Below are 26332 nucleotides of genomic sequence, written 5' to 3' on the forward strand. Positions count from 1 at the left end.
AATGTTACTGGGATGGACCGTAGGTGGTCCTGAGACTACTCCAGCCTGGTCCTCTACTTCTAAAACTATTATTTCGTCTTACTTTATTCACATTATCTAGAGACTGGGGACATTGCATCCTTATGTGCCCCATTTGTCGACACCTGAAACATGGTATATTAGCTGCAAACACTGTCCGTTTACCAAGCATTCCAGTTAACAATTCAATCTCTTCACACTCTATAGCTAACTGAACTGTTGTGCAGGAATCTATCGGACACCTGACCACACATGATATTACTGCATGCAACCTTTTTAAAAAAAGTGTCGAGCGCCCTCTGCTCAGTTTCTTGGAAAATAATTTCATGAACTGCAGCATCCTGTCCCCATTCATTCATTCATTCATTCATGCAAATTGTTCCACTGTTTCCATATTCTTCTTTGTTGTCAGCCCTAATTGTTCCCTACAGTGTCTGGCTCGATTTCGTTTCTTTGAATTGACCCTTCTTTAAATCTTTCAAATGTATTGGCTCCATTAGGTACTTCTGTATACCCTACATAAGTTTTTTTAACCTGTCACTATCAGTTTTGCAACAGTCAGTAATTCCTTATCAAACCAAACTTCCGTCTGATCCATATTTCGAAAATCTCCCAAAAATGCCTGCACATCCTTGGTGCCTTAAGGGAAAAATGAGCGATTAAACTCTACTTGCAATAATATCTACTTCACAAAATACATGACCATCAAACTACTACTCCATGACCAGAATCAAATAATTTTTTTAATCACTGTACCAAAGGTTGCAGGCTCATACATCTGACAAGGTGATATTAATGTTCTGACACCAGTCTTTAATGACCCATAAGATTGTCGTGGAGAGTGAAATGAGACATCAGTACGAGAGTAAATTTGTTTCATTAATATTTTTTTCTGTCTCTCGGCCGTAGTACATCAGTAACAGCCTGGTGGAGGTCTCCAGGCTCCTTTGTGACTCATGGCAGGCTGCCCTGTCTCGTGGTCGAACAGCGGAGCCCATACTGCACTCTGGCATGTCACTCTGTGTGTCACAAGCTAGTGGTTTAGGCTGTGATACTGAGATGAGAATAATTTAGTGTACGAATGGGAATGTCTGTGCACTAATACACTTAAGATACGTACTCTAAACTCTTCCATGTCTACAAGTGAGGAAAGGATTCCATCTTTCCGCTAGCGTGCTGCAAAGACGACCATTGCTATACCGCACCCAGCTGACTCTGCTTCACAACGCCACCTGGCCGGGTTTTGCTTTGCAATGCATAACACTCTCACCCACCTGCAGCTGTCTCTGTTGCAGCTCTCAAATATTTTTTAGCGAGTGTAATCGATACGCTACAGGAAGTACATAGTTCACTGTGTGCGAGTTTCACAGTAACTGGATGTCAAGCTACTAATTTAAAAAAAACACCATTAATTTGATAGTTGTCTATTTCACACACACACACACACACACACACACACTGTTGTAGCAAAAATAACATTTCTGTCATGTAACCAACAAAAATTTTCAGCAGACGATAATAGGTGACATACCTGTTTCATAAATGACTTCAGCATGACTGGTAGTTCTGTCTGAATGGTCCTGTTTAATGTTCAAGGACGAATCAGTACATGGTTAGACCGACATCAATGCTCACTAGAGCCCATGTTGAAACATAAGTGACGAGGGTACAGTTTTATGATGGCAAGTCAAAAATTATTCGGAACATTGATGATACATTACATTTACTTGAAAACTACAGTTTGATTTACACATTATTTTTCAATATAGTCTGCCTTCTTTGAAATGCACTTAGTGCAGCAGTCCTCAAGCTTGTGTATGTCTGCCGAAAAGGTTTGCAGTTGGTTGTGAAGCCAATGGTTTGCAGCTCATCTGTGTCTGAGGAAAACCAGTGACCTCGCTATGCGTTTTTGAGCGGCCCAAACGAAGGAAGTCTAAGACAGAATAATCTTTTGTAAGACATGTTCCAGTGGTTCGAAACACAATTCCTGGATTGTGTCAAGGGTGAGGTGAGCCATGGGAGGATGGGTGTTTCTGTGTAACAGGAAAACTTCCCGTGACAAAAGACCTCAAGCTTTATTGCGAATTGTTGGTTTAAGTTCGTTAGTCAACAATGCATACTAATAGTCTCTGTTGATGGTTTTCACCATAATCTTTTCTGCAGACTAGAATTTTTTCTCCACTGGTGATTCTGGGTGCTTCCACTCCATTGTCTGGCGTTTTGATTCTGGCTCATAGAGATGAGCCCATGTTTCGTCATGCATCACTATTATTTCCAAAACTGGCTCGCCTTCTCTGTTTTAATGCTCGAGAAAGTATTGGCTGACTTAAAGACTCCTAAGTTTGTGTTCTTAAGACTCCTAAGTTCGTGTTCTTCAGTGAGTTGTCATGGCGGCCATGAAAAAAAAAAACTTAATGGAAGCGAAGTTCATCACGGATGATGGTATCAGCAGAATCATGACTGATATTCATTCTAGAAGCTATGCCATCGATAGTAATCCGCCTGTTCATCAAAACCGTCAATTCAGCTTTCTCCATTGTGTTGGCCATTGTGGAAGTTTACAGACTGTTTGTGTTGCTGTTTGTGGGTTAATTTTGTCCAACCACATTTGAACTCCTCGACCCACTTGAAAGAACTTGACCACAGGAATGTACTATACCTGTACTGTGCTAATAGTCTACCAGGATTTTCAGCCCCTTGGACTCCTTATGATCAAATAATCATATCGCTGCTCCTTGTTATTCCTTTGTGCATATTGCTAATGGAGGGTATGTGTTTACGCTGCCACTACAAACTCAGTTCTGTTGCGATAAAGATCAAGCGAGTTGCATGTCACCGCAGTAGTCCCAACTGTAAGTATGGTTTCACGAATGCATATGACTACCGCAAAAGTGTTTTTTTTTGTTTTTGTTTTGGGAAGATTTGGATAATTGTGACTGATTTGTACATTGTGTCCTTTGCAGAATTGCAGTTCGCTATGTTTGGAATTACTTGACTAAAGTAAGTTTTCTGGAAAATGGTTCGCTATGTTTGGAATTATTTGACTGAACTACGTTTTCTGGAAAATGATAGAAGTGTCATTTAAAGATAAAAATGCAGCTCATCATTAAAATATAAAAGTGGAAAAACAATTTTCTGATGCATGTTGCTCATTTACGTTTTGAATATAAATGTTGTTCCTGTTACTAAAAGTCTTCATTTATTGATGTTTATGAAGAAGTTGTCCATTTAATAAGGTTAAATTAATTAACTGGGTGTTATCTGTAAGGGATAAGATAGTGCTGTGTACCACATAGGCTACTAACATATGCCACTCATTTATTATTCCTATATGTTTCTGCAAGGTGGAGTAGTGAAGTTGCACATCTATGTAGTTTTAAATCTTTGATTACAGTGAATGCACATGAGAGAGCTATCTGATGTAGATGTTTCATGTAAAAAAGGTCCGCCCCGGTAGCTGAGTGGTCAGCATGACAGACTGTCAATCCAAAGGGCCCGGGTTGGATTCCTGGCAGGGACAGAGATTTTCTCCACTCAGGGACTGGGTGTTGTGTTGTCCTAATAGTCATCATTTCATCCCCATCAACGCGCAAGTCGCCGAAGTGGCGTGAAATCGAAAGACTTGCACCAGGCGAACGGTCTACCTGACGGGAGGCCCTCGTCACATGACATTTCATTTTTTCATGTAAAAGAAGTAATCGGAGTACATGAATATCCCACTGTAGGAGGTCTTTAAGTGAAGCTTCTTTTTGTAGCATCTGATCAATTGATTTCCAACAGATATTGCTATAATTCAAATTGTTAAACATCCATTAGCTTTTTACATTGCTACCAGTAGCCATTTTCTCTTCAGACAGTATTAAACTATGTCTAAAATAATAACTTGTAGAGAACAAATATGTATAATTTGTGAAAGAGACACCACAGTAGAATGTTTTCAGCATTGTGATACCAACAGAGAAACATTGTATTCATAGGAAAAACTCTTCAAACCCCAGCATGAAATCCAGTCACCTGTGTTCATGGGACTATACAAGTTTCTGCAATGTAAAGCATGCCAAGTGGCTTGAAGGTAGGATAGGACTAATGATTATGACAGGGTCCACAGTCATAGAATACTGTGTCATAGGCAGTTGAGAGTTATCACTACAGTCTGTGATTATAGCATTAGTATCGGTTACATTGGCACACCCCATAAGATGGAGTTCCTTGTCTCAAGAACATCAAGGTTGTGTCTTCTGCTCCATAACAGAGACAAAACCCAAAAGAGGCTGATTTGCAGATGTCCTAAACAAGGAATGGACAAAACGCAGCTGACACAGTTGATATGATGGTGGCTGAGTACTCACTGTTCGTTCTAGTAAACGTTTTTACTTATCTTTCACTCTTGTCTGGAAAGGAGTGAGTCTGCCCTTATACAGCTTTTGAGTCACGCCATTCTAGCTGGAACTCTGGAAGAGGGACCCGTATTCGAAATAATAACTTATTTTACTGAACATTATTTTTCAAGTGTCACAGTTCCACAACAGAGTAGTTGCAGTAACAAGAGCTGGATGTCTGCCTGTGGGGAACAGCATTGTTTAAGTCATCAGTGGGTTGGGTATTCTACAGTACATGCTTTGCGTCAGTGAGCTTCTTCACCTTGGTCATTAGTCCACTGAACATGTTTTAAAATAAGAAAAACATAAAAAATAAATAAAATGAATCTTTGTGAAACAAGTGATGTCGAATTTTCTTCCCTTGCCGCGACCTGTACACAGTAACAGTGAGGAGTTTGTGGCCTGTGGTACTACCTAGTCTGAAGACCATTGGTCTAAGACATCTTCTCTTTATCAGAATCAAATTACCAAAGAAAACTCACAAGTATGTGCAGGTAGGTGTGGGAGGCGTTCTCCTTACCCCTTCTGTTTAGTTATTGAATAAATACTGACCTATGCTGTAACTTTGTAAGATCTTAGTGCTGCCCTTGGACTCTGATGCACCAAAACAGCACTTCCTGTAGCGACAAATGTACCTCGCTACAACAACTAGGCACAGAAGGTTAAACTTAATGACAAATGAAGAGATAAAAATTATTAACTTGAAAGGATCACTGTTTTTACCGAAATGTAGAGTTGTTCATCATTCACACTTTCGAAAAGACTTGTGAGACACAGGTGAAGGGATCCTTTAAATAGCTTATATTTAAAGTGTAACTGAGTTTCGTCAGTCTCAGTTCACTTTGCAATAACAAAAATATAAAAACATATGTGCACAACAAAATGCTTTGCTGGCCTTTAGAATTCACTTCAGAATATCGCATCACCAAAGCCAGATATTGTAAAGTGAGTTGCTGAAAAGGTACAATATCTCAAACACTCGGATGATCATTATGAGATTCGTAATAGTAAAACAAATAAATGCAGTGCATCAACACCACTGCATAAGCATATTAAGCAATTTCTGTTTTAAGAGTGGGAATTAACATTAATCAAAACATAAAACTGTCAGTACATTTATCATAAAGGGAATACATTACACTGTCCAGAAGGTACAATACTTTTAAAAATTGGAGGAATTTTTAAGATTTTTTATCCACCATTTAGTCCATGACACGTTAACATGAAAGCAGAAATTCTCACTGAAACTTCACAGAAACTTAGAAACAAGTATAAACGAGTATGTCTCGCCAAAGTTCTTGATCTTAATAGCTGCCACTAAAATAATCATTACATGGTGGTGGTGGTTAGTGTTTAACGTCCCGTCGACAACGAGGTCATTAGAGACGGAACCGTTATGTAATAAAATCCCTGGAAATGAAAGAATAGAACTAGTCTATTACAGTGGTAGCACAAAAAAAAGCTGAACCTCATTGAGAACAGTTTATCAAACCATGTGACAGTAAAACCTAACACTCGAGTGAAACTAGACCAAACGCAATTTAACAGAGCATTTATGTAATAGACAAATATTTTAAATGCAAACAAATATAAAAAAACTTGTAAACATCTTTATCAAACATTGTAGCCATCACAAATCACAGTCATATTTTGGTACATAAGTAACAAATAGTGTAACCCAAAAAAGTATATGTAAAAAAAAGAGAAGGAAATTAAAGTATAATCTTATTGGCTTGTGGAATAATGGGGTCTACTGCCGAATGTTTGTGTCGCTCTGGCACAATATTTCAGCAACGTAACTTGTTGCCTTCTTCAAGTGCTACCTGAGACTGCCGTATTGGAGGATCTTGTCCAGTATTTATACCCAGAGTGCGTTGGGTTACGTTATAATCTTATTCTTTATCCAAAACTGACCTTACGGAATTGCATAGGCGTTTCATGTATTGTTTCGTTATTTACTTATTTGTTGAGATGTAAGGCCTACGAGATATTAATCATGAACTTATTTGAAATGAAAATGAACTTGAAATGCCAATAACGAAAACAGAAAAATCAGGTTTCCTACAACACAAAAAAGTTACTTCAGCGCATAATTCGAATTACAGGAGATATTTGTTCCAAACGATAACTAGTAACTGTACAACGAATTGCAGTGGTATGTGACGGAAACGAGGCACATTGTGGCATAATGTCTGCGTGTAATCACAGCGTACAGTAGACTCAAGACGACGACAGCCACAAGCATCTACATCTACATGACCACTCTGCAATTCACATTTAAGTGCTTGGCAGAGGGTTCATCGAACCAACAGGAACAGCGATGACACTGGCGTGAACGTTACAAAGAAATGGTAAATAGTTGTCTATTCAGAAGAATTTTTGAAACCCGAAGCTATGTGTAATACTTTCATTTCCAATGCAAGACGCTTTAAAATAAGAACGGGGATAGATGTTCCAGAACAGGAAGCAGTGTGGGTCTACCAATACTTGGCAAGAAAAATGAACAAACGAATGGAAAATGGGATAGTAGCGCTGCAGATAAACGTCGAAGTTATTCTGACAGGCAAAATTATGAAAACTAATTCTCATCCCTCTAAAACTATCCCTCGTAAATGACAGATTACAAAAAGAAATAATTTTCGAGACAAACTCGACACATCTTTTCCACTCCCACAGCATTCTTCTTGCGTAACATATTAGAGATCTGACGATTTTCTTGCTAACCGAAAAAGACAAACTAAAAATCTGACAGTACAGACACATCTGAAAATAGTTTTAAAACATTACACAGGTTGACATAAATATTTTGGGCATATAACAGAAGAAGAATTTCATCAAACATCTCATCAGAAGCAGAATGATAGAAAGCACAAAGGGAAGACTACTTCTGGTATGTACCACCTCGCGCTTTACACAAAGGTAAAATACTTGCTAGCAAACAGCAAAAAGCAGCACAAGAGGTACATTCGATATGTGACTGGCGTTAGACAAATTAGATCTGAAAATCGGTTAACTTCTTAAAAACATCTTGAAACAGAATAAACTGACTGATTCTTTTGCACGAGAAATTGAATATCGAGGCAACTAAATAAACAAGATAATATTTGCACTTTAAAGTTCAAAGCCTACATGTGTAAAACACTTCTGTAAGAGTAATCTAAAAAAAAAAATAATTATTTCTAAGCATATGGTCAAGCGTTATAGCTGTTACTTGAATAATTTGGAACTTTCATATAAAATATAGAATGGGGAAAGAAAGATAAGTGGTTGGCGGGAATTTGTGACCATTCAGCTGCACAGGGAACTGTGGTAATGCAATGGGAAATGAAAATTTGTGCTGAATCCAGACTCGAATCCAGATTTACTGCTTTGTATAAGTGGTTGCTTAATCGCTTCGGCCATCTGGACACAGTCACTCACTGGCTCAAATTTATGACTTACTGCACTCTGCCACGCAATGTCTCTCTTCCATCAGCCATCTACGCACAAATTACTGAATTCAGACGATATTAATGCATCTGCACTGACGCAAACGTCAAGGACCTGTCGTGCTTTTACAGAAAAGTATATATCTGAGAGCTGTCTATCCTGTTGGACGTGTCTGGCTGAGCAGACAGCACTCAAATATATACATAACTTGAAACTGTAGAATCTGGGATGCATGATCACTATGGTGGATGATGTGGCTAGCTGGCAGGTCATGATGTTTGCAATTCACCACCCAGGGCCTCGTTCCAATGGGATTGTCGTAGTTTTTGTGGTGGTTCATCTCGGAAAGCGTACTGGTTGAATAATCCATAAATTTGCTATCAAGCTACTGCAGTGCAGATAGTGCTGAAGAGGTGGCAACCATCCTTCGTGATGTATGCATGCTTCGGTCTGCAGAGGCCTTCTGGTGTCATCAGTGGCCCATCGCACAGACAGTGCATTGTGTGTTCCCTCAGGCAATGATGAAGCCTGCGGAATGGTGCAGTCACCACAATATCAGAAGTGCCAACGCCAGCTGGTGAGCAGCAGCCAGCAGTGGGCAGAAAGGGCAGTCACAGCAGCTGATCTCTTTATGCTGCTCAGTTTGAAGCACACTGGGGCAGGTGGAGTCAAACAACAGCATGGATGACGGCAGTGATGTGTCCCTGCTCAGGATGATGAACAGTGACAGTGTTTTCCTGCTGAGGCTATGGCAGTTGGACAGTTAGAAGGCCCAGTCCCAAACCCTCAGGCCACCAGAAGGAGACTAACGTCAGTTGGCATACTGAGTGGGTGTCCCACCACTGGCGAAGTACCAGGTGGACTTCATTGAGACTTAGTAGGAGCGGAGACATGTGCTATTTTAGACAGAGTCCAGCGATGGTAGCTTCCTGATTCATCTCTATTTGAAGACTGGTATGGATCTTCCCTTATAGCTAATAGCTAGTGATAACCTCATAATGTCCATTTGAGTTAAATTGCTATATTAGCAAGCCTGACCAGGTAGAGGTTTTGAAACCACAATGCTCCTGGCCACCACAGGATAACAGTCTGGAGGTGCCAGGAATTTCTGTTGGGCAATCATGACAGCATTTGGTCCTGCTTTCCCCTCATATTGACATCTCCAGAAGCCATGCCCATGCCATAAGATGTAGCAATTTCTCTTTTCAGAGGCTCTGGAAGGTGTCTTCTACAGTTACAGCTTACTGAATAATCGTTCCTGCCTCAGCATGCTTTGTGTTTGAGAGGTCTTGAGACATCCACCAATGACGTCATTTGACTGCTTTGGTTGCAAGAGCCATTTGCTATGAAAGATGGAACTATGGCGCAACAAAACCGTGTATACTCATGCATTCTTCTTCATGACAGCTGGAATACCTATACAAATAGATGAACAAAGTAACCTTTGTAATAACAAAGGTAGAAGGTACAGCTACAAAATACTTCTTTGAAAGCAAACTAAAAAGTAAATGGTTTGTGACCAAGGGATCAAGTATAATAGTTGTTAATTAGTGCTGTAGTACAGGAAATCGCTTTTTTGATTAAATGATTGTAATTGTTTGAAAGTTTCATTGTAATGTCCTGTGTAATATACGCTTTTACCTCAGGATCACAAGAACTTCTCAATACACTCGTGTTAATATCATTACCACAACACTATAGAAAACATTTTAAAAGCTTTCCTGAATGTCATTAGCATCATCATTTCATAAAACTCCTAAATGACATATATTTTGTGATTCTTGAGTTTCTCCCGGCGTGTTTGATAATATCAAAATATCCACGGGTGTACTGACGGTCTATAGTGTCCAACGGGCACAATATTTTGGCGATCAAACATGTCGCCATCATCAGGTGAACTGACGGGCTGAGCTCCTGTGAACGTGCCTTCACGGAGATCCGTATGCTATGGCTCCCTCCGCCGTCCGCGCCCCGCGCCACGGTCGCGCGGTGTAACAGATTACGACGGCGTCTGAGATGGCGACGGCGTCTGAGATGGCTCTGTCCGCCGTGGTCGTCACAACTATACGTTTGCTCCATTTACTCTTGATTAACCCAATCGCTGGCTCCCAAGACTTGCTAAGGTTATAGCCACAGTCACGGTTTATCAGGTTGTCATTGGTGCGAATTTCGATGGCGTCTCTAACAACGCTGTCCCAGTATCTCGACGTCTGTACCAGAATCCTCGTGCGGTCATACTCCATAGCGTGATTTTCCGACAAACAATGTTCAGCGACCGCCGACTTGCTCGGATACATCAGTCGAGTGTGCCTCTGGTGTTCACGGCATCGATCCTCAACGGTACGCATCGTCTGACCAATATACGACTTGCCACATTGACACGGAATCTGGTACACGCCGGCCTTCCTCAAACCGAGGCCATCTTTGGCGCTCCCCACCACTGCACCAGTTTTATTCGGAGGACAAAACACAGTTCCGACCCGGTGTTTCTTCAGAATGCGGGCGATTTTCCCCGAGAGTGCGCCTGTGTATGGAATAAATGCAGTGCCTACCTCCTCCCTCGTGACTTCATCCATATCAACAGGTTGTGCTGCAGTGGTTGGGCGGAGAGCACGTTGAATCTGCCACTCTGAGTACCCATTGTTTCGAAATACAGTTCTCAGATGTTCCAATTCCTGGGGTAGATTCTCTGCGTCAGAGATAGTGCGCGCCCTATGTACTAGAGTTTTAAGTACCCCATTCCTCTGTGAGGGGTGGTGGCAGCTGTCTGCGTGCAAATACAGATCAGTGTGCGTTGTCTTCCGATACACCCCATGACCTAGGGTGCCGTCAGCCCTTCTCTTGATCAAGACGTCAAGGAAAGGTAATTTAAACTCCGTTTCAGTCTCCATAGTGAATTTGATGTTGGGGTGTATGGAGTTTAGATGTGTAAGGAAGTCAAGGAGTTTATCCATACCATGTGGCCAGATGACGAACGTGTCGTCCACGTAACGGAAAAAGCAAGTAGGTTTGCATTCGGATGACGACAGGGCTTCCTCCTCGAAGTTCTCCATGTACAAATTCGCTACCACCGGTGAGAGTGGGACAGCGTTGTTAGAGAGGCCATCGAAATTCGCACCAATGACGACCTCATAAACCGTGACTGTGGCTATAATCTTAGCAAGGCATGGGAACCAGCGATTGGGTTAATCAAGAGTAAATCGAGCAAACGCATAGTTGTGACGACCACGGCGGACAGAGCCATCACACCGACGTCATCTCAGACGCCGTCGCAATCTGTTCCACCGCGCTACCGTGGGGCGGGGTGCGGACGGCGGAGGGAGCGCGCCGCGGGCGGAGGGTATTTAAATCGGCCGCCGCCGCGACCGAACCCAGTTCCACCGAGCAGCCATAGCGTACGGATCTCCGTGCCGGCACGTTCACAGGAGCTCAGTCCGTCAGTTCACCTGATGATGGCGACATGTTTGATCACCGAAATATTGTGCCCGTTGGACACTATAGACCGGCAGTACACCCATGGATATTTTGATTGACATATATTTTCATGAAACCTGTAAACAATCGTGAACATAAGTGACATTATAAAATTTTCAAACCACATTCCACTCCTCCCAGCTCACAATACTCACATCATACTGACTAAACATGTCACATGAAACTTATCTTCTAATCATTTTAAAGACAGTCAGCAGATTATCAAGTGCAGTACCAACACAAGAAATTAGACGTTCATGGATTATAGCACTGTAGATAGCAACATTGGTACCATTGTAAACTCGCCATGTTAACAGGTATGGGACTTCACTGCCCATTGCCAGGATCGAACGTGGGTTCCCTGCTGGGGGTGAGGAAGAGGATGGTCGGGTGTCTCCACAGAGGGCTCTTAATGACAAAATAATAACATATTTAGTGTATTATTCTTTCATTGCATGTTATACTATTATATAGTTGAATATGGGCAGTAGTTTGTTATCAAACGTAGCGCTGTTAACAACATTACTCTGTCAACACAATGGCCCAGTTTACACCATATTTTGAGTACACCAGCGGAAAAAACAGCAATACAAAAAATTAATGTAAAGTAATGAAATTTCAGGAATACGTTTGTTTAGGGAACACTTTTAAGCGATTAACATTTCAACATCACAGGTTAATGTAAGTAGAAGATAAGCCAATGCAAATATGAAATAGTGGTTAATCAATAACCACCAGAACCTTGAATGCAAGCATGCATACATGCATGTTTTGTCTAGTACAGGTGGCGTACATTAGTTGTTGGAATGGAATTCCATGCCTGTTGCACTTGGTCACCCAATTCAAGGATCGGTAATGCTGTTTGTGGATCATGCTGTAGTTGTCATGTGATGATGTCAAATATGGGCTTGACTTGATGCAGACCTGGTGATTAAGCAGGTCGAGGCAGCATGTTGAGCTTCGTATAAACCAATTGTATAACGATTGGAATTCCGATATCAAGTTATTTATGGCGTTATACGGCAAGTTCGTTAATTTGGATAGAAACCTATGGGGTCTCAAGATTGCAAAATGAAATGCTTTAACTGGCTGCTTTCAGAATAAAGTAAAATATCTTGAAGTATATAGCTGTTGGCGAATTACATTCACATTGAAAATTACTTACCAATCGATGTCCCCCAGCCATGATGGATCAACAGAGATGTCTGTAGAGCATAGAGCATGTTGGGTGACAATAGCGGTATGTGGGCGAGCTTTATCTTGTTGGAGAACATCCACAGAATATTATTAATGAATGACGATACAGCAGGTGGAATCACCAGACTGACGTACAATTTCGCAGTCAAGGTGAGTGGGATATTAACGAAAGTACATTTGTTGTCATACGAAATAGCACCCCAGACCATAAATCCAGGTGTGGGTCCAGTGCGTCTAGCATACAGAGAGGTTGGTTGCAGGCCCTCAACTGGGCTTCTTTTAACCAACACAGAGTCATCATTGGCACCGAGATAGGACCAACTATCATCAGAAAACACGACACACCTTCACCTTCTCCTCCATTGTGCTCTGGCTTGACACCACTGATCTCGCAAATGGCAGTGGTTCGGGGTCGGTGGATTGCACCCTACAGGTCGTCCAACAGGCAGCTGTCGTTAAAGTAACTGATCTGTAGCGGTTGTTTGTGTCGCTGTGATCCAAATTGTTGCTCAGATTACTGCTGCAGATGCAGTATGATGCTGAGCATTATGGTCTTTCCTCTCGGTAGTTCGATGCGGTCATCTGGAGCCTGGTTTTCTTACAACCGTACATTCTCAGTACCAGAGCGGCCAGCGGTCATGTACAGTGGCTACATTCCTGTCACATCTTTCTGCAGCACCAGAGTAAGAGCATCCAGCCTGTTGTAACCCTATTACACGACCCCATTCAATCTCAGTGAGGTGCTGACAAGGGCGTCTTTGTCGCATCGAAGGCATTCTTCACTAACATTATCTCACCACTTCCAGTCCCAAAGAAACTAACACTCACAACCGTTAAAGTGTATATTTAAAGCAAAGCTGATTATCATCCTCATAGTTGCAGCACTACTAGCGCGAAATCTAAATAGACATCATATCCCAAGATGTAGAAACATGGCTGTCAGCTTTCATCTATGTTGCACAGCTCCTTCTTTGTGCCGGCCGCGGTGGTCTCGTGGTTAAGGCGCTCAGTCCGTAACCACGTGACTGCTACGGTCGCAGGTTCGAATCCTGCCTCGGGCATGGATGTGTGTGATGTCCTTAGGTTAGTTAGGTTTAACTAGTTCTAAGTTCTAGGGGAGTTATGACCACAGATGTTAAGTCCCATAGTGCTCAGGCCATTTGAACCATCCTTGTTCGTGTAGCGACTTTTCCCCATCAGTATGTATGCATTGATGCTACCTGATTTTACATTTACCCTGTGATCATGCTACTATGGTTTCAGTATATTAGGACATGTTTTAAAACAGGCACACCTCATCGTATTTTTAGCACATGTTTCGTGTAAGTATGTGCATAATACTTTTCAGTATAGCCTATTTTCTTATTTTTAATGTAGATAGACCACTAGTTATATTGATGTTTTATCATAGTTTGCTGTAGATCTGAATAAGGTGGCTGCTGACTAAAATTAGTGGACTAGGGACCTATCACTTTCGTGATCATAGATGGAAACAGGAAATTTATTCTACGGTTCTAGAACACAGTTCTGTTGATGACTCTGTCTTAGCTTGTAAAACAAGTGAGAGATTAACAAAGTATCTGTTGGCTTTCTCTACCAAGAATCTGGTACATGTAGCAGTACCTACTGAGCAGCATGAATTCTTCAATTTTAAGAATTTTCTCTCGAAGGAACGAGTATTCTTTGCTGTATACACCGATTCTGAATGCCTTGTCACTCCTGTGGCTAGTTGTGAGGGTGATCATACTGCCTCATATATCACTGTTACAGAATGGTATGTGCCTTTTGCAGCAGCATATCAAGTGGCATGTGTGCATGACTTCTCTTCCTCATTTTAGTCTGTACATTCGAGACAGTCGTGTGGACTGGTTGCTCTCAGAGTTCGAAAACCTTGCAAGCAATGTTGTCGATATTTATAGCATCATCGTTCTTGTGACGAAAATGTAGGAGGATAAATTACTGTACAGGAAAGTCTTAGAGTGTTATACTTGTGGGCAGCTGTAGGATAAGAAGTGGGAATACCACATACAGATCATTGAACTCTAATTGACAACTTATACTCCCAACTCCCATTTTTATCCATGATTTAATGAGTATGACGTTCAGTTTATAGTAGAGCCTTTGGTTGATTATGGAATGCTCAAAGATTAAGTACATCTACAGGAAATATGTGAGAAGATCAGTAAGAATGATTTAAATCTTCCTGGAGCTTCATTTCCTGATGATGCTAAGTTTCAGCTCATAACGAAGGAGAGGGTTTCCCCATACAAATATTTTGATTTTTTGGAGAAGCTCAATAAAAACACATTGCTGGTACATAACCGTATTATCCACCCTACATTTAGGCATTGCCATATCGAATGCAGAGCATAAGTATCCAGAAAGTTGTGGCAGAACCTAGCAAAGCTTGTATGGATACAGATGTGCACTTACTTGCAGATATTTCCAGTTTATTTCAGAGTGATTGCCTGGAACATACAGTCTGCACCTTGCCTAATAGTGCTAATTCCAAGTTTTTTGTGGTACAAAATATTGAAAAAGTCACATGTCAACACTGAACTCCTCCCTGATGTAGTCACTTTGTTTTAATTTCAGATGTGGATTCGTGGCAGTGTGTCAGTATGTCCATAGACATGCCAATGCAAATAATCAATGAATGTTTGAAAAGTTCATTGCATTAGATGGTTTGAGCTGCATCAAGTTTTTGGATGTAAACATATACAGGCATACTGAGTAATAACCTCTACTTTATTAAGGGTTTTGTTTGCTGTCTGAAAAGGAAATCGCCAGACTGGGTAAAAAAATCAAATATGTGCCAGCAAGTTCAGGAGTATGTTTAGGTGATAGATTTGGTGCACTCTATTAGTTTTAATGATGTGCACAGCAATTTACCATTGTGTGGAGAGTGGTGAGTTCCAGCAAATGGTTGCTACCAGTAGCTGATGACATCGCAGGAGGCAAAAACATGGTACATACTACATCATTGTAACCTCCAGCAGTGTCTCAATTTGGGGTTGGAACTGTGTAGACCCAGTCTGTGTAGTAATTTCTTCAAGCAACATCTCTTGCTGAAGGAAAGATTGAGTTAAACACACAATAAAACCAAGTGTCTCACAACGTGTAATTTTGAGAAAGATTTTTACAAACTTATGAATAATGCAATTTTTTGCAAAACTATGTAAAATATCAGAGAACATCATGAAATTCACTTAGTTACCTGTTGGGATAGGTGTTATGGTGCAGCACATTGTGTCGACATTCTGAATTTTAAACACACCACAACCCTGAATAATAGTTTCATCACAGTGGAGATGGCCAAAGTTTTGACAGGGTGTGGATATGTGTATACTAGACCTATTTAAAGTTCACCTTTCCCACTTCCATTATGAGTTTGTGAAAACTCATTTTGCAAACCCAATGTTACTTTATATAGATGTGGACAGTATCAGACACTAGGTGAAGAATACTAGAAAAAGGTTATCAGCCTGATGAGAGGTGTGGCGAATACTGGAGTTATTAGGCACTATGGTGAAAATTCGTGTGTGTGTGTGTGTGTGTGTGTGTGTGTGTGTGTGTGTGTGTGTGTGTGTGTGTGTGTGTGTGTGTGTGTGTGTGTGTAGATCACACAGTGTGGCCACTAATCATAGTGCATAAAAACAGGGTATATATCTGTTTGTGCATGTGATTGCATACTTAATTGTGTGTGTGAGTTATATTGTTTTGCACACTGTGTGAATGAGTTATACTGTTTTGCACATCATGTGTGTATGTCTGTATAGTGAGTAAGTTTCACTGCTGCTGATCATACAAAAGTGATTGTATTTTCGTTCAGTGTTGTGTCTCATAGAAAAATTGTGAATAAATGTCCTTCCCAGCTGCAGTTAGAGAATAAATGCAAAAGCCTCTCCACTGTATTACAACTTTAAATAAGCTGTGTTAAATGTATTCCTAGCTTTTGGAAGGGAAATGTGTTAGTTCATTAGCTGTAAACAAAAAGAAAAATATTAACCTGTGGAATATATTTTGTATATATTTCTGTATACTCTTAAATTACTTTTTGTAAAAATTGTGGTTACAGTTTTTGTACCTTGTTTTTCAGTGTTGAAAACAAATATATTACACTATGTATCATCCAGCACCTGAGCCATATTCTTTTTTCTGTGTTGAAACACATATATTATTTGAAAGTGAACTGGTCCAACATGTAGGACATGTGATTTTGCAAAAACGTATTAGTGGTAATAATTATATATATATATATATATATATATATATATATATATATATATATATATATATATGCAGTTATATTTCAATTGCATACTCCTTTTTTCTATAAGAGTGGATGCAAGTACACTTTTTTTTATATGTTCCTCCAATAAGGTTGGATGGCTTATACTTCATTAAAAGTATTGTTATATGATCACAGTTAATGTTAGGCAGTTGAGTAGAATCGACTCTGTGTAATGAGTGACAGTGCAACACAGATGAGTTGGTCATCTGATTGCTGAGCCCTACCAGGGCTGACAGCAATGCATATTGGTAGCTGCCTAGCTCGAGGTAGCCAGAGGTGGTAGCTGTGGCACTTCTGGCGTGCTCAATACACTTGCCTTGTGTGGTGGCAGCAGTAGCAAGGGGTGCTCCAAATGGCATAGGGTGTTGGTGCAGAATGTGGAGGGCGTTTCTGGCTTGTGTGGCATTGAAAGCATTAGCATTACCAGCAAAGTGCAAGTGGACATATCCAAACATAGGGGAAATTGACTTAGGACAAGCAGTATATATGTGAAATCAAGGTGAAAACCACACGAATTCTGTAAGTTAAGAGAATGTTATAAATAACCCTGTGGGTCTGTGTGAATACTGGCTTGGGACAATCATATTAAGAGGTTTTTCCTGTCGATGAAAGGGTTACTTCTTTAGGGTGAGAAACATTTTGTATATCAACAGGCTCTTGAGTGACATCCTTCATCTGACATATACACTTGGCCCTGCAGGCAAAGGCAACATCCTTTGTCTGAAGTGGGAGAAACAGGGGAAATGCACTAAATCGGCCAACAATGTGGGCAGTGCCCATATTCCACATCATCCATCACAAATGCCAGCAGGATAATGCAACATCGTGGATTTTCAGGCAATTTATGCTTAGGATATGAGCCCTACATCCAATGTAATGTTATAGTAGTGTAGAAAGCCACTTAGGACAATTAGCCTATATTTAAATTTGCCACCAGATTTTGAATTTCCTGCCAATTTTTGAATTTCCCAGCATTTTCTAGGAAGGACAGTTGACTGGAAGTATAGATATCCAGGAACTAAACAAAACAAGATTAACAAAGCTGTAAATCTATTTATATATTCTTTAGGAATATGAAATCTGAACTATGTGCAGAACTGAAACGTGTGTAGAATGAATAACTTTATTAAAAATGTTCCAAATTAAAGAAAAACAAAAACAATATGTTACATGAAACTAGAGGAGGGGAAAATTCTGTTTTGAGATAAAGACAATACAATGTAATGTTTTGGAGAAGCTATTTGGAAGTAGTACGAAATCTCTATCAGTGACATTACAAATTAAATGTTAAAAAAGTTCTGAAAACATTTCTTGATTGGAAAATGTTAGAAAGTGTAGTAATTACATTTTATAAATAAATGAAGCAGTTATATAGTAGATAAAAGGATGTTATAACAATGACATAATGAAAAAAGGATTATATTTACAGTAATGGAGTATAGTCTGTAATGGGATCGAAGGATGGTGCCCTGGGATGGGCCAAAACGGTGTGGTAATATTGCCAGAGACGACAACAGTTACAGAAATAATTTTATGGCACAATCTGCAGTTATAAAATACTACCTGTGAGAGACATCAAATTTTCCAATTCACATAGTGTCAATATGAGGAAATTTAAAACATAGTTCTAAAAGATTAAAACAACCACTCATTTAAGTAGCTGACAGGATGATAGAAATCCTTTCCTAGAAGGATATGTGTTGGAAGTATCTAACTTTTTTGGGATACTGAATCATAGAACACATGGGAAGAACGATTTTTAGTCCTTTTGCATCTAAATACTTTTTATCTAAACTAAAATTAAGTTTCAATATATTTGCATCTTTTGTTCATGGGAGAAATTATATCGATAGGATCCAGTACCTGAGGGTACAGGTTTTGGATAGATATATGTAATCGACAGTGCCGAAGCTTTGCTGGGGAGTAAGGACATACTTTTTTTTTCTCTTTACTTTTCACAGTTTTAAGTTTGAATGAATGTACAGGCCATTAAAATTGCTACACCAAGAATAAATGCAGATGATAAACTGGTATTCATTGGACAAATATTCTAGAACTGACATGTGATTACATTTTCAAGCAATTTGAGTGCATAGATCCTGAGAAATCAGTACCCAGAACAACCACCTCTGGCCATAATAACGGCCTTGATACGCCTGGGCATTGAGTCAGAAAGAGCTTGGATGGCGTGTACAGGTACAGCTGCCCATGCAGCTTCAACACGATACCACAGTTCATCAAGAGTAGTGACTGGCGTACTGTGACGAGCCAGTTGCTCCGCCACCATTGACCAGACGTTTTCAATTGGTGAGAGATCTGGAGAATGAGCTGGCCATGTCGTAACACATCTGAAATGTAACGTTCACTGTTGAAAGTGAATTCAATGCGAACAAGAGGTGACCGAGACGTGTAACCAATGGCACCCCAACCATCACGCCGGGTGATACGCCAGTATGCTGTTTACGAATACACACTTCCAATGTGCTTCCACCGCAATGTCGCCAAACACGGATTCGACCATCTTGATGCTGTAAACAGAACCTGGATTCATCCGAAGAAATGACGTTTTGCCATTCGTGCACCCAGTTTCGTCTTTGAGTACACCATCGCAGGCGTTCCTGTCTGTGATGCAGTCTCAAGGATAACCGCACCCATGGTCTCCGAGGTGTCCATGCTGCTGCAAACGTCGTCGAACTGTTCTTGCAGATGGTTTTTGTCTTGCAAACGTCCCCATCTGTTGACTCAGGGATCGAGACGTGGCTGCACAATCCGTTACAGCCATAAGATGCCTGTCATCTCGACTGCTAGTGATACGAGGCCGTTGGGATCCAGCGCGGCATTCCGTATTACCCTCCTGAACCCACCGATTCCATATTGTGCTATCAGTCATTGGATCTCGTCCAACGCGAGCAGCAATGTTGCGATACGATAAACCACAGTCGCGATAGGCTACAATCTGACCCTTATCAAAGTCGCAAACGTCATAGTAAGCATTTCTCCTCCATACACTTGGCATCACAACAACGTTTCACCAGTCAACGCCTGTTAGCTGCTGTTTGTGTATGAGAAATCGGTTGGAAACTTTCCTCATGTCGGCACGCTGTAGGTGTCGCCACAGGCTCCAACCATCTGTGAATGCTCTGAAAAGCTAATCATTTGTATATCACAGCATCTTCCTTCCTGTCGGTTAAATTTCGCGTCTGTAGCACGTCATCTTCATGGTGTATCAATTTTAATTGCCAGTAGTGTAATTAATTTACTTATTATCACTAGTATATATGTACTCCAGAAGGCAGAAAGAAGATAAAGACACAAAAATAGTGTATAGACAAAAAATATATAATAAAAAAGGAACCTGTTGGGAAAATCTGTCTTAATGGAAAAGAGTGGTCAAAGGAGGTGATATCTCTGACCATCGAATAGGGTATGTCGCTGCTTTCCAGTTGTGATTATCTAATAAAGTAGTACTAAAACTTGTCCAGACTTTGTATGTAAATAAGTTGATGAAATAGTAAGACGAACTCTTCAGAGATGCTGTTGAGAGGTAAATGTTCCAAATTCATCAGAAAAGAGAAGACTGGAGAATTCATGTGATTATGGACAGTGTTCTGAAGTAAGAAAGATCATAGAACATCAGTTGGAATTTAATGGAGCCTAAAGCTCATAGCCAACAGTCAAACACATTGAATGGTCTTGAATATTAAAATTTATCTTAAAAAAATAATTGTAGACTAGCAAGCCAATAACTCTTGTGGAGTATATGTGATGAGGGAGTTTGTAATAATTGTAGACTAGCAAGCCAATAACTCTTGTGGAGTATATGTGATGAGGGAGTTTGTAATCTACCTCTCTAATACAGAACTTTAAGCATACACGGAGTGTAGAGGAGCCTTGCACTTTGTAACTTGTGCCTGAATGCAGTATTGCAAGAGACAGAGGAATATTGTCCAAGAAGAAGTAACTAATTGAATGTGGTAAAAAAGGAAGGTAAATTGAAGAAACTTCCCACATAACTTGGATAATCGGTGTATGTTAGACATGTAGTTGGAAAAGCCAATTCATCCCTGACAGAATGACACAGCAAAGTCTTGTGCAATTAATTTCAAATGACAGCATTCATGCAGGCTATCAACAGGATAGAAGGGTTTGTTAAGGTCAGTGTATCTTGGGAAAATTTTGCCGTCGCTGACGTCCTGAGTGGAGGGGATTCGTCATCTGCTGACATCGCAGGGAAACCTACTTTCACTGCGCCCACTCATGTTGTTGTAATGGATTTCTTCTCAGCATGTTGCAGGTCTTCCATTGATGACTTGGATACTTTTTTCGTTGTATATCCTTCAACAAGAGTGGCAAGATATCGGAAAACAAACTATAATTTAGGTTCTACAATACCTGGTCGGGGGCAAAATTCTGCACTTTGTTAAAATATGAATATAAATTTATGAAGCAATTTTAATTAAATAACGTTTTTTCATTACGAAGCGTCAGCTCTGTTGAAAGAAAATAGATATTTGTTAGATTATTTAGTACTTAGAAAGGAAAAAAGCTATGAAAAATTTACAAAATCTCTTTTTATTGCCTGTTGAATGTTGTTTGATGTGTCAGTATGTGTATATTTTCTCTGTCAATTAAACTGAGATGTTTGAAAGTGTTTGAGTGACACATTTCCTGATGATTCAATACTCTGCAGTTTACCATGAAAATTTCGTCAGAAACATCCGTGACGAATTTTGCTTTGGCCACTAATAAACTTTATTATTCCTAGTTTCTTAATTCTGACGCTCTGTTCAGACATATTAATCACAGGCAATGTTTCATACTGTCGCTTTCATTGTTTAGTCGTGGGATAGGAAAAGCGGCGTTGTGTTGACATTCTCTCTAGAGGGAAAACTCCGGCATTTGATGGTGGCTTCACTGTGCATTTCATTCTGTTCTGTTGACGTCTAGTGTGAATCAGTCTCCACCATGAGCTCCTGGAGAACAAAGTGAGCACTTACCAGAGTACCACCTTACAAGGAGACCTTAAGGACTGCTGTGTCCTCTTCAATTGCCTTCATATAAGATTTTGTGCTCAGTGCTCAGACATCATTTTGCTAAAGCGTTATACCTCACTTCACAAACAAACTCAAAAGTATAGCTTTCGAATATTGCAAGATATCTGAGTGCTCTTACGTACAAAACATTTCAAACATAACATAGTCATTAGTATATGAGAGTGTAGTGGGAAAGTTTGGTAATTACAAAGTTGCTGGTATAAATATTACTAGTAGCACCTTTTTTCCTTCTTATTTTATTTACATATTTATTAACAAACAGAAATATTCATAAGGAAATACTGAATCACGTTTTTAATAAAAATAATTTAATCCTCTAAATTTTAATTACCAACTGCATGAAAATGCTATCATTCATGATGAAATAATATTGATACAAGAAAGTAACATTTCAAACTGAAATTCAATGTGTGGCCCTGCAGTGTATCAGCAGTCTACAGGCAGTACAGCAGGGGGCCGAGTACTGACGCCTCACATATCTGCCAAGCCATGGGCGTATCATCCTCTGCCCTTACATGGGAGGTTCGATGCGATAGGTACTATCTTAGAGGAACCCCATGTGACATCAGCAAACCAAGTATAAAAAAACTCGCACGCAGAATCGAAGTTTCTTGATGCGTCGAGGATCACTGCCCTAAGTTATTACATTGTTTCTAACACTCTTATCGCCGACTCTACCAGTCGCAGGAGGTGGTGAGAAGTCGAGTGGCCGCTTCGAAAACCGGTCAGCAATGATTCGCTCCTGGGTGACGTGTTCCATCAGTCTTTACACATACAGGCTCCTGGAAACTGAGAGAGAAACAGTAGCAGGATTATGGGTCGGTAGCTGACTATCTGGCGTGGACCTTTGCCAACCTTCTGGATGGCCACAACTTCACCGTGACTGCCTCGATGAGGCCTTCTTGATGTGTGGCTGCTAGGAAGACTTGAAGCTGCCCATCGACTCAGTAGATGTGATCCTCATCCACGAAATCGTTCACCTGCGCGAAGTTAATTGCGAATTCGTCAGCCAACACGTTGGCTTTTGCTCCAGGCTCACTAACGTAATTGTTTCGGATCTATAGCACTGGTATGCGATGCCGCTGGCGCAGGAGAGTCTCCACGATCTGACAAGTGTTGCCGTCCTCGCCATTGAGCTTGGACAACAGGTCTCCCCACTCCCTGTTCCTATGTTAATCTCCCGCCGCGGGCGGTTGACGGGACACTGCGTGCCTCGTTGGCGAGTGAGCTGCCATTCACGAACTGTTCGGTTCTTCTCGGTAATCGTCACCAGGATGTGGGGCGGTTTGTGGCTCTATAAATCTTGTGGTCGCTGCGGTCACCTAGGTACAGCTGTGTTTGCTGTCAGAAGCATTTTTCTCTGGAGGAACACTACTGCATGTCGGCGCCTGCTACTTTAATGTTTATCACATCCTGGAGAGAGAACTCAGATGCAGGTCTGAAAGAGGTGACGATCACGTTCATGACGAAGATGAGTGGAACGTGACTGGATGAGATGATATTCCGTGTCTCAGCACACATGAATTGCCAAATGCCGTTCAGGAGGGAAACATCGAGCAAGTCCGATCATCCCTGGGCTGGTGACAGCACCGCTTTAAGAAGGGTATTGTAACTGCTCAAAATGACCAATTTCCTGTACTAAAGGTAGAAAGCGAGCAAAGATGGAAAAATATCGATTACTTCAGTTTCAAGATATATAGACCCAAAATATTACATTAAATAGATAAATAAAAACATCTTAGCACATGCTTTTCTCAAAAAGTTGTAAGCAGTTGCCTATTACAAAAAATTACCATTACATTCCTATTCATTCTAATTTTTTGAAAATCTGATAAAAATTAATATTATAATCCGGGATGATACCACTATTTGGACATTATGGTTAGTTAGAGCAAAAGGTGAAAACTCTGGCCGAAGAACTGATTTCCTGTGATAATTTATCCGTTTTGAGTGGCTGCAATTACTTAAATGTAGGTTAAATAGAAACAAGCAGCTTTAGCTACTTTCCATTTTATTGTAACTATGAATAAATTCGTTTGTTTTCTACTTAAATTATGTCACAAGATTGTTGTGACTTGTCCTAATATTATGCCACAAGCTTGTTGTAGCTTCTCGAGATATTATGTAACATGGTTGTTGTGGTTTCTCCTGGGCCTTAATCTTTTGAAGCAAGTGGTGCATTGTACTTCAAAGATACCCCACATTGCAAAAGATTGTAGCGTTCTGTAATACAATTGATATCCAAACTTGACATTGAGGAACTACCATATACTCGTAAACCAGATGGAACATGTCTTGCACATTTCATATGCATATGTACCATCTAATAGGCGACGCCACATGGCAGTGGGTATATTATTGTCTCATAAATGCTAGACCAACTCATGTGCCATAACCACAACTTTGCTGCTCGTTTCTGTCAGCATTATTATTAAAATGACAGCGGTCGTTTTTTCCATTTTCTGTAATAACACAATATTTCAAAGGAATACAAATTTTATGAATTAAATAACTCATGTCACAAAAAAGTTTATTTAAAAACAAAAAATTTTAGCAGTGCTGCTGTTGACAATGGTTATTCAGAACTAGAATGCTGGTATCAATTTCAACTGCTGGTTTTTCCAATCCCAAACCCAATGGGGAAGTGTGTGGGGACAAACGCCTCCCACTAACAGCGTGTACCTAGTCACCCTCTTCTAACATTACCTTTTTTTATATGGAGATAACCAATACCATGTATATTATCGATTCTTTCACAGCTTAAAATTATCTCAGCAGTTTCGATAAACGAATTCATATGATTTTGTATACAAAGTATTATATTTCAGGCTAAAATGTATAAAAAAGAAAGTAATGTGTTACAATCGATATGTGTAACAGTTAAAATTACTCTTCTTTCAAGAATAATTGAAATTATAAAATTTCTGGCATACTTGAAATTAATGTTATTAATTTCGCAATGAAACGCTAATTATTAAATTTATTTATCAAATAATCACATAATTTTGTAAAGAGAAAGTTTGTAAAATCTTTTTCTTCGTACACACTTTGAAAATTGTGAGTACTGCAGAATGTAGGTGGTAGTGGGCATGCCTCAGATAGAAGTAGACTTTTTAGTAAGTTTGTCACCAACAATGATTTAGAGGAATGGGATAAAATGAAAATATATTCATAGCAACATGTAACTCTTGATCAGTTTATTTGTTTTGAAGAACTTGGAACGTTAAATCAAAATTTCAGCAGCCAGAATGTACTGCTAGACACAACAGGCCAGCCGGAATGGCCGAGTGGTTCTAGGCACTACAGTCTGGAACTGTGCGACCGTTACAGTCGCAGGTTCGAATCCTGCCTCAGGCATGGATGTGTGTGATGCTCTTAGGTTAGTTAGGTTTAAGTAGTTCTAAGGTCTAGGGGACTTATGACCCCAGAAGTTAGGTGCCATAGTGCTCAGAGCCATTTGAACCATTTTTTTTGTAGCGATTGTTTTGTGTCAGGCATTAGTGATGACCAAAATATTAAATTTGTTACTGTACTGTGTGGTTGGCCCCAGCAGAGGTTCGAGTCCTCCCTCAGGCATGGGTGCGTGTGTTTGTCCTTAGGATAACTTAGGTTAAGTAGTGTGTAAGCTTGAGGACTGATGACCTTAGCAGCTAAGCCCCATACGATTTCACAAACATTTGCACATTTTGAATATTAAATTTGTTAAAATATGTCTTGAAGATGAAGCTCTGTTGTTAAATCTAAATAGAAGTCAGTGGGAGCCATACCAAAGTTTGGAAAAAAAATTAAATAAATTTTGGACAGAATCTGTAAAGGGGGAATTAAAAGTGAACTTCTGAACAGTCCAAACTATAAGGATAGGAATGGTACATTTAAAGATCTTTGTAAGAATCAACTGGAGAAATTAACTCATCTTGACAAACCATTTGATGAAATAACATTAATTGATGCACTAAATAGGAGATTACCAGAAAGGTTGCAGTGGGATTTAGTACACAGACCTGACAATTGCCTTCAGCAATTTTTACATTATGTTGACAGACTGGAGAGGACAGTAGAAAGAAACGCCTACCACAGTAATCGAAGAAACACAATGGCAACAACCACAGAAACAAGGATAGTGGTAAGTGCTATAAGAATTTTGAACATCAGCAGAATAGGAATAATGGGGATAACTATGGGCAATATAATAGGAAAAACAATCATAGAGGCAACTATTTGTGAAACAGCAGTCTGCCTCAATGAAGGTCCACAGTTGTGGAGCGAGGAAACACAACAAGTACAGGATCCCAATTTACACTTACATGTAGACCTTAATAACGGTAATAATAATGTGGCACAGGTATCTGAAGTTGAACAGAAGGAATGTCAGATTTCTCGTTTTTGTTTTGATCAAAAGTTTTGGAATACTATTTTTAATTATAATGATATAGGTACTAATCACAAACCAGAATGTGAGAGTAATGAAAATTTGTATGTATTATGTA

General features: G+C 40.0%; 1 protein-coding gene across 2 annotated transcripts in view; it reads left to right on the forward strand.

Annotated features, from left to right (window-relative positions):
* LOC126295202 (zinc finger protein 737-like) overlaps window positions 1-26332 on the forward strand; it is a 186517-nt gene that overhangs the window by 157861 nt on the left and 2324 nt on the right. The window contains exon 6 of one of the 2 annotated variants that reach the window (XM_049987517.1): window positions 2982-3030. The exons of the other annotated variant lie outside the window; for it this stretch is intronic. Within the exon in view, the coding sequence (XP_049843474.1) occupies window positions 2982-3017 (36 nt within the window). The 3' untranslated portion in view covers window positions 3018-3030. Of the gene's footprint in view, window positions 1-2981; window positions 3031-26332 lie in introns of those variants that run through there. 2 annotated transcript variants of the gene reach the window in all.

This window comes from Schistocerca gregaria, chromosome 11 (assembly GCF_023897955.1).
Source record: "Schistocerca gregaria isolate iqSchGreg1 chromosome 11, iqSchGreg1.2, whole genome shotgun sequence".
In the NCBI taxonomy this organism is placed as follows: Eukaryota; Metazoa; Arthropoda; class Insecta; order Orthoptera; family Acrididae; genus Schistocerca; species Schistocerca gregaria.